Here is a 10,389-nt window from a genome sequence, read left to right as displayed (position 1 = left end):
TATAATCTGTTAACGTGAAGTTTTGGAAGCCTTCTGCCGTTACAGCATTTTCCACACCTGCCTAAAACGTTTGCACAGTACTGTGTGTGCTGGGTCCATGTCCCTCATGTGTGTGCATGAGTATGTGGAACTTAATGGGGAGGACCAGGTGAGATCAGCGTTCACAAGCCCGCTGACCTGAAAACAGAAAGAACAGGACACAAGCCTGGGGGGGGTCCTGTGCTCAGGAGAGGGGGGTGGGAGGTGAACAGCAGTCTCATGTCGCCCCCCTTCTGGCTGTCAGGTCTGCTCTAATGAAGTACCGCTGGTGGGAAATGATGTGAGTGCATGTGAGAGACACAATTACACTCCCCATAGACTAAACTCCCTGGGTATGAATTACAGACTAAATACATGCCCAACAATAATTAAGGAACCTTGCAGACAATATCAGAGATCTTACTCACAAATGTAGTATAGGAACATCTGGAGAATATTTCTGACCAAGTGGTCGGAGGAGAAAATCATTTTAGGATGAGTTATCATTTGAATATTAATTATAGACCCTCCATGAGGCTTTGAGAGCATATTTAACCAGATTCCTTCTTTACTGATGATTGTGCAAAAGAAGCAAAACCAACCCAAAGAAACCCAGCAGAGGAACAGAGGTTTATCTCTCTGGGCTTTAAAGGCTAAAATATATGTCGGTCTGGTGTTGGTGTTGGTAACATACAGTGACATGAGAGGAGGAATAGGTTGAGGGAGGAGCAACACTGTCAGAGAAGAGCAGCACAGAAAAGGACTCCTACTGTCAGATGCATTCGATATGTAAACCAGACAGAACACAGATACTGTCTGGAAGATGGAGTCACTGCATTACTGTGTGATTGTTCCTTTGTTTCTGACCATACTAAAAGGTAGGTTAAAGCAGGAAGAAGAAAAACCTTCAAGGGATCTGTTTCCTAGAAACCACTGGAACAGGCAGTCAGAGTTTGATACCGTCATTAACAACATTTATCTCTTCCTTCAGGTGCCGTTTACTGAACAGCAGCGCCACCAAGTGGACACTGACAACACAATCTAATGACAAGTTACTATATTACTCCTGTGCATTAAAACAGAAGGAAGTCCTTGTTTTACAAACACTGAAAAGATAAATACAAATTACAGACTGATGATGATGATTTCATAATTCTACCAGGGTGAAAAGTGGTTAAAGAGACTTTGTTGTAACAGAAAGTTCACATGTTAAAGCTCCTCATTATGAGCTGCTCTGGATAAGAGCATCAGCTAAACAGCTGAGATGTAAATGTTGAGAGTTCCTCAACAGATGATGAAGAGGAAGGGCCAATGATGTGAAGGCCCAGATCCATCAGAGTATCAATGTTCTTCCTCTCTCTCCTCCCCTCTCACTGCAGACATGAACCACTGGCTGAGAAACATCCTGATTCTGACTCTCTGGCTAGGTAACTCTTTAAACCTACTGATTGTTCTCCTTTAATCAATCATCTTTATTGATCCATCTCTTCCTCTGCATGTTCTCTTCTTCCCCAGAGTGTAAAGGAGAAGACAGAGTGACCCAGCCAGCAGGAGATGTCATTGCTGCTGAAGGAGACACAGTTACACTTGACTGTACTTTTGAGACAACAACTACATATTCCTATTTGTTCTGGTACAAACAAGAAGAAAATGATTACCCAAAGTTTATGCTGCAACGGTACTCTGGAACAAAGGATACCCCTTTAGAGAAAGAGAGAGTTGATGCCACTATCAACAAGACATCAGTTCCTCTGAAGATCCAGAAGCTTCAGCTGTCTGACTCTGCTGTGTACTACTGTGCTCTGCGGCCCACAGTGACAGGAAACACCAAAACTCTGTACAAAAACCTTTGGAGCAAAGACAACAGAATACTCCACAACATCCACTAGAGGGAGTCACACACTGTTAAACTGCAGTGTGATGATGAAGTCTGGATTTATTTCAACTTGAACAAATTTATGTATTACTGTCAATATACTGTATGTACTGTTGTACTCCAGTATTGGAGAAAAGCATGTTCACAGTTTGAATTAAGCATGTCTATAAACTGGTTGGCATCAGACTCAGGTTTTCATTGCTTTTGTTCTCGTCTTTATAAAAGAAGTTTCTCAGTTTTTCTGTCAGGATGTGATTTCTTGTGGTGTACCACAGGGTTCAATCCTAGGTCCTCTCAGATCAAATTATTTTTAATACACAACATCAGGTTCCATTATTTTGCAGACAATATTGGATTATAGATCCCATCATAAAATCCAGCAATCATGGCAGCTGGTTTAATTCATGTGAAGTTCTGGTGTTCCAGACCTTCCTACAACTGAGTGAGTCTATAAATTTGACTTATTTTTGCCCCTTCAGCTGAAGGGAATAATCTTATATTCCAATAGGCTACAATTGCATTAAATGTCAATCCACTGAGCCCTGATGTCCAAACCAACAATACAGTATAATATCTGAAATGCAAGCATTAACCAGATGGCAGTAACAAAGATGTGTTCAATAATATATATAACTAAATTATTGGAAAATGGCGGCGGCAGAAATGGAAAATGGAAAATTGTGGAAAAGGGAAATAGCAAACGAAAACGGGGGAAAAAGAGTAAGCAAAATGAGAGTTCTCACTCAGAGGAAACCGATAATGAGCAACATCTAGCTTCAACAGAAGGTAGAAACGAAGAGTACAAAGTAATGATTAAACGACTTCCCGTGATGGCGGAGCAGCGCTCAGTCGCATCCACAGAGCGGTTTGCTTAATAACAGTTTTCTGTCCTCCCAACTTTGCTGTTAACGACGGTGGAACTACATTATTGCAGTCGGAAACGTTCTTTCGCCATAGTATGTCCGAACAAAAGCAAAATAGGAAACAGAAATGCAAAGACAGAGCTCAAGTGCTGAAGCTAACGGATAACAACTACCTTGCTAGCCAAAAAGAAAACAACGGCGGGAAAATGGACGACGACTTTTCAACAGACTCGGAGGCTGCTACACCGGTTGGTAGCCCCTCTTCCAGCCCTGCCTTCAAAGTAAAAAGGAAAGAAAAGAGCGACTTGTCCCTGGAGGATCTTCAGGCTAACATTCTAGCTGCAGTTAACCAGAGAGCTGATAACCTGGAACTGATGGTAAGAGACAACAAGTCAGGCATCGAAGAGCTGAAAACCTCCATGAATTTTGCCTTCGCTGAAATCGAAGCTTTGAAAAATGACAACAAAAAGTTATCTGAGCTCTGCAACAGTAATGAAAAAACTATAAAACTCATGGAAATTTGGCTCACTGAGACTGAAAGATACAGGCGGAGATGGTCTCTAAGGCTGTATGGGCTACCAGAGGAAAAGGAGGAAAATGTAAAAAGAAAGGTGATAGACATTTGTCAGCAGATTGCTCCTAACCAAAATATGAATCAAGCCATTGATGTCGTACACCGAATTGGAAGGAGGGACGCTGGCAACACGCATCCTCGCTCCGTGATCATCCTCTTCGCCTTCCGCACAGCGACGGACGACATTTGGAAAAATGCACGAAACCACACTTTCCTGAGGGAGAAGAGGCTCCGCTTTGGCGAGGATCTCACTCAGGCTGACAAGAAGACCCGAGAGAGGCTGTGGCCCCGCATCGAAGAAGCGAGGAAACAAGGAAAGCGAGCTTTTTTCAGAGGAACCCGAGCCTTCATAGAGGATGTGGAGATCCTTTAAGAGGGTTCCTAATGAGCTACACTAGGACGTTGTTGTAAACTCTGAACCTGTGCCCTATCTTTCTGTGGCTGTTTTAAGGGGTAAGAACATCTGTTCAGGTAACTGTTCTAATACCTATGTTGGCTAACGCTATATCTATTCAGAGGGCTGAATTCCATCCTCTCGCAGGGTTTTATTATATTAATAATAACTAATAATAATATACATACATATATAAATACATATTATACTTTATATTAACCCAATCAGTCATTTATGAATAACACAAGCACTCTGTAATTACTTTAAAATGTTCCAAATCCACTTTTAAGAGGCAGAAGCTGTTATTGCTTAGGTTGTTTTTCTCTCGTAAAGAGAACTGTTCTTTAGAGGTTGATGAAACTACTTTTTATAAATGCCAGAGGACTACGAAACATTGTTAAAAGAAAAGCCATCTTCATTTTTTGTAAGGACTACGATGCTGATATTATTTTCATCCAAGAGACTCACTCATGTAAAGAGGACGAAAAGTTATGGAAGAGTCAATGGGGAGAGGACATCTGGTTGACTCATGGATCCAACCACTCAGCAGGGGTTTCTACTCTCACTCATAAATTTAAAGGAAAGGTTGTTAATGCCGTTAGGGATACCAATGGTCACTGGATTATTACTATTACCTGTTTGGAAGATGCATTTTTTATTTTAGGCAACGTCTATGGGCACTGCTCACTCTCTCATAATTCGAAACTTTTGGAGGAGCTGGACTCGGTTTTAAATGAGCTGATGTCTAAATATCCTGTAGCTAAGGTTATTTTGGGCGGTGACTTTAATATGGTTATGGATAACCAATTAGACAGGTGCCCGCCAAAACTAGCTCCAAACTCAAAAAAACTAATTGACTTTACAAAAAGACTGGATTCATTGATATATGGAGGGAAAAAAATACATTGTTGAAAACATACACGTGGAGCAACAGAAACCATACGCTACAGTCCAGAAGAGATTTCTGGTTGATCTCGGCTGAGTTAGAGCCCTCCGTTGAGTCATGCACTGTCTCTCCTGCTGTTCTGACAGACCATAAGGCCATCTCTTTATCTATTCAGGTCAGCAAGGAACAAAGAGGGAGATTCTCCAGCGGTTACTGGAAATTAAATAATTCTCTATTATCTCATGAGGAACTAAAAATGAAAATAGAACTCCTTATCTCAGAACAATGGGAAGCTGCAAGAAAAGGGAATCATTTTGGGACATCATGGGAACTTCTCAAATACAAAATTAGAGGCGTCTGCTCGGGTTATGGCAAGATAATGGCACACAAAAAGAAGAACGTAACATACACGCTAATCAACAATATAAACATACTTACTGAAAAAAAGCAGCTGAGCCAAGAAGATAACAATGCCTTATTAGACTTACAAAATCAACTAGACGTTTTATATGAGAACAAAGCAAAAGGAGCTTTTATAAGGTCACGTAGGAGTTGGATGGAACAGGGAGAGAAAAACAGCAGATATTTCTTTACCATGGAAAAAAGAAGACAAGAAATCAATACTATAAGAAAACTTAATATTGGGGAAAAGATTAGTGAGGACAGTAAATAAATATCAAACTATATATGTGCTTTCTACGAACAACTTTACTCAAAAGATAATAATCTCAAAGATCCAAATGAAATCTTTAACCTTATTGACTCACCTAACTGTGTGGATGAAGAATATAATAAAATCTGTTGTCAGGACATAACTATTGAGGAGATTAATTGGGGAATAACTCAGTTAAAGAACAATAAATCACCAGGCTGTGATGGCCTCACTTCTGAGATGTATAAATGTTTCTCTGAGTCATTAGGTAAATTTCTCCTAGCTGTCTTCAAAGAATCTCTGGACAGAGGGGAACTCCCTCCCTCTCTGAGGCAAGGCGTCATAACACTTATTCCAAAACCTCACAAAGACTCTCTACTAATTGAAAATTGGCGACCCATTACATTGCTAAATAATGACTATAAGATTCTAGCATCTATCTTTGCAAAACGTCTCTAATCTAAATTACACACTTTAATTGATGAATGCCAATCTGGTTTCATGAAAGACCGTCACATAGCCAATAACATTCGCTTAGTTCTGGATCTGATGGAATACAAAGACTTTCTAGATGATGAACACCTTATCCTATTCTTAGACTTTCAAAAAGCTTTTGACACGGTAAGCCACAAATTTATTATTGACACTTTAAAATGTTTTAATTTTGATCAGAATTTTATTAATGCTGTGAAAACTCTGTACATGGGAGGAAACAGTTGTGTTAAATTGGCGAATGGAACCTCACTTAGATTTTACATAAAGAAAGGGATCCGCCAAGGCTGCCCCACATCGCCTCTTTTATTTTTGATTGTAGCCCAAATCCTTTGTGTCCTAATTCACAAGAGTTCAATCAAAGGAATTACATTAAACGAAAGAGAAATAAAATATCACAGCTGGCTGACGACACAACCCTGTTTCTAAAAAATGAATCCCAAATAGGAATTGCACTAAAGGTTGTGAATAAATTCTCTGAAAGCTCAGGATGAATCTAAATCTATCAAAATGTGAGCTGTTTTCTCTTAAAAATAAGCACTCGGGTCAAATTTGTGGGATAAATATAAAGAATTTAGTAACCTATCTTGGAGTAAAAATCAGTCATAATCATAAGTTAATGACAGAGAGTAATCTCTCTTCACTGTACGACTCTATTAATAAAAAGTTTGATTCTTGGCTTACAAGAGATATATCTACATATGGCAGAAGGTCTCTCACGAGCAGCATATTTATTTACATCTATAGAAATAACTAAATTACAATGTGCCAATCTAGACAAACTACTATATAATTTTATATGGAGGAAGAAGCCCCATAAAATCAGGAAAAACATCTTGACCAATAAAATTGAGGAAGGGGGTTTATCGGTAATTGACTTCTCGCTTTTCAATGAATTATTAAAAATGAACTGGTTTAAAAGATTTTTGAAAAATCCAAACAGTTTGTGGAACATTGTTCCAAACTTTATTTTTGAAAAACTTGGTAAAATCACATTCTTGCTTCAGTGCCCATACTCCATCAACAGACTGCCAGTCAAACTGTCAAACTTCCATAAACAGGCTCTAACTTGTTGGTCACTTTTATACAAACACAATTTCTCCCCTCACAAATGCTTTATCTGGAACAACAGGAACATCATATATAGAAACAAGACTCTCTTTATACAAAACTGGTTTAAACATGACATTGTACTGGTAGCCCAACTGTTAAATAACTCAAATCAAATTTTAACATATGAAGACTTACTCATAAATTTAACTTTCATCCTCCAAGAAAATAATTTGACGTTGTAACCAGAGCTATTCCCAATGGGATCATAACCTTACTTAGAGGTGAGAAAGATCTGGATCAAATGAATGTATTTTGTCCAGCAGTGTTTTAATAAATGGTCTATCTTTTCTAGACAAAAAAGTCAACAACAAAGTAATTAAGAACCTTTTATGTGCAAAATCTATCCCTGCATGCAGGCACAAATGGACCCCCCGGTATGAAAATATTAATTGGAATAGAGCATGGAGTAACCCACAAAATTTTTTAATTACAAACAAAGTTAAAGAAATATCATTTAAAATTCTTCACCATTGTTACCCCTGTAACGAGATTATCTCGAAATTTATCCCTACTGTAGACGAAAAATGCTCTTCTGCCTCTGGAAACAGAACGTTGGACCATTTATTCTATAGCTGTTCATACAGCTCTTCTATGTGGAATGATATACAAGGCTTCATTAATGGACCTTTGGCTCAAACGTAAAAATATCCAATTTTGACATTTTATTTTATTTCTCTGATTCAACTCCTCTGTACAATACATAGTCAATCTATTAATCTTCTTGGAAATTCTTTATTCATAATCAAAATTTATGAAGAACAAACCTCTTTTCAATGTTTTTAAATTTGACTTAAAAAATGATATAGTCTGTATTTCTGGACTGAAGAGTAAATCAGCATCAAAATGTTTACAACATTTATCTAATATAACTTTATAATTAATTTAACTATATTTATTGTTTGACACTCTGGCTGTATACTTTATTTTGTTTTATAATTTATTATTTTGTTGTTTGTTTTTTGTTATTTATGTTTTTTCACTGTCTTTGTTTTTTCTTCCTTATAAAAACGTGAACTGTAACTATATAATTCTTGTAATAAATTAAAAAAAAGTAATGATTAAATGATTCAGGAGGGAGCCTCATTCGACAGTGGAACCCGGTTCATTTAACAAAAGCTATAAACAAGTTGGTTGGCAATGAAAAGTGCACGAGTATGAGAAATGGAGCACTGATGGTTTTTTGCAGGGACACTGATCAGCAAAGGAAGGCTGTTCTGCTTAACAAAATTGAAGATAGTGCGATATGTTATGGAATGAAGGGTTACTTGTCAGTAGAACAAGTGAAGGAAAATGTGGAAGGAGCACGGGTAGCCGAGGCAAAACGCTTGAAAACAACACGTAATGGTGAAAGATGTGACAGCTTGTCTTTATGATTGTTTTGATGAGGAAAGTCTACCATCTAAAGTATATATAGGTTATAGTGCTACGATGTCAAACATTATGTTCCCCCACCTCTGAGGTGCTTTAAGTGTCAAAAATATGGACATGTAGCAGCTGTATGTAAGGGCAAACCAAGGTGTGGAAGATGCGGTGGTGAACATGAGTACGGGAAATGCGTAAATGGAGCTAAGCTAAAATGCTGTAACTGTGGAGAGAACACAGCTCGGCCTACAGGGGATGCGAGTAGTAAGAGAGCTGTAGAAATACAGAGAATTAAAACATCAGAAGGGATAACATACGCTGAAGCAACCAACAGAGTAGGTTGGCAACCAGACGACCAAACAATAAACAAGCTAGGCAGAATGTAAAAAGTCAAGAACATGTAGGGATGTGACAAAATCGGAAGACACTATGATGGTGGGGAAAAAATGAGTTGTTTTGTTTGGTCGAAGTGGTAAATTGCTCTGTGCAAACAGAAGAAAACAGAAAAAATCTAAATAATAGTTGAAGCAGCAGAAAAGTACTTGGGAATCAAGGGGTTTGTGGGGAGGTTGAGGAACAATTAAGTGGAGGAACCCAGCTCACAAGCACTGTCATGGGGTGGTGGATCTCATGATCCTAACTATACTGCAATGGAATGCAAGAAGTCTAATTGCTAATGGACAGGAATTTAAGCATTTATCTCAAACCTCCAAGATAAACCCAATATTACATGCATACAGGAAACTGGCTAAAACCACAATGGGACTTTGTAATTCAGGGTTACACAGCAATTAGGAATGATTGGGTGAATGGAAAAGGTGGTGGGGTAGCAACGTTTGTGCTAAATGGGACAAGGTTTAGTTGATGAGTGTAGGAAAAGAGCATGAAGCAAGTAGTCAAAAGCTGAACTAACAATAATTAATTATTATAACCCTTGCAATAGATTAAATATAGACACATGAATACTGTGGGTGGGCAAACACGGGATAAAGTGGTCTGGTGCTGATTTTAATGCACATAGTACACTGTGGGGAAGTAAAAACAGATACTAATGGATTAATCATAGAGGAATTAATTGGGATAAGGGATTAGTTTGCATGAATGATGGAAGTGGCACCAGATACAACAGTGTTCAAAATACAGAAAGTGCATTGACTTAACATTAGTATATCAGGGAGTAGCAGGCATTTCAGATAATTATTAGTCGAAGCCAGAAAGTGCAGAGACAAACACTCTTGCCATGAACCCAGGTGTCAATATACAGAAGAGCACAACAACATGATTAGAGTACCATTTAGCTTATTGAGTTAAGGAGGGCTATCTCAAACAAGACAATCATCTCCAGGGAAGGACAACATCTGTTATAGCATGTTAGCTCACTTGGAAGATAGGCACTTCTGTAGTTTTAAGATTATTTAACAGATTTGGGAAACAGGCAAAATACCAATAGCATGGAAACAATCAATCATAGTACCAATAGTAAAAGCTGGGAAAGATCCATCAGACCCCTCAAGTTATAGACCAATAGCACTCACGTCACAGTTGGGGAAAACCATGGAAATATGATAACGACAGATTAACATTCTCTATAGAAAGCAGAGATCTGTACTCACCAGATCAAAAGTGGGTTCGCAAAGGGAGAAATACAATGGACTCTATTTTATGTTTGGAATCTGAAATCAAAAAAGCTCAGACAAATGGGGGGTTGTGGTAGCTGTCTTTTTGATATTGAAAAAGCATACGATAGGTTATGGAAGGAAGGGTTACTTATCAAATTAAATAAATTAGGTGTAGGTGGTAGACTGTACAACTGGGTGTCGGACTTTTTTTTGGCAGGGCAATAGAGGTCAGGGTGGGCATAGAATGGCAAGACTCTATAAGTTGAAAATGGTACTCCACAAGGCAGTGTGTAGTCCAGTACTATTTAACATCATGATCAATGATATTTTGAAAAAGTGGACACAAGTATTGAGAAGTCCTTGTATGCAGACGATGGCACCTAGAATAAGAGGACGGAATTTGAAATTTTTCAGAAAACATTACAGGCAGCAATTGTGGAGGTGGACAGTGGGCAAATAACTGGGGTTTAAGGTGTCGGTGCACAACACAAGTGATATTTTTCAGGAGACATAAAGAAGTGTCCTTAAAATTATATGATC

General features: G+C 38.4%; 1 gene segment (V, D, J or C); it reads left to right on the top strand.

Moving 5' to 3' along the window:
* Positions 1-1,398: 1,398 nt before the first annotated feature.
* On the top strand, positions 1,399-1,838 carry LOC119902835 (the record flags this gene model as incomplete). The annotated part of the segment is given in 2 exon segments: positions 1,399-1,445; positions 1,534-1,838. Coding segments are annotated over 2 exon segments (351 nt in total), but the record flags the coding sequence as incomplete, so codon positions are not given.
* Positions 1,839-10,389: the final 8,551 nt, after the last annotated feature.

The sequence above is a fragment of the Micropterus salmoides genome, unplaced genomic scaffold (genome assembly GCF_014851395.1).
Source record: "Micropterus salmoides isolate LMB-PRFRI ecotype aquatic unplaced genomic scaffold, ASM1485139v1 Ms_hic_scaffold_14, whole genome shotgun sequence".
Taxonomy (NCBI): Eukaryota; Metazoa; Chordata; class Actinopteri; order Centrarchiformes; family Centrarchidae; genus Micropterus; species Micropterus salmoides.
Note: the sequence above shows the minus strand (reverse complement) of the source record. Positions and strands in the feature narration are given on the sequence as shown.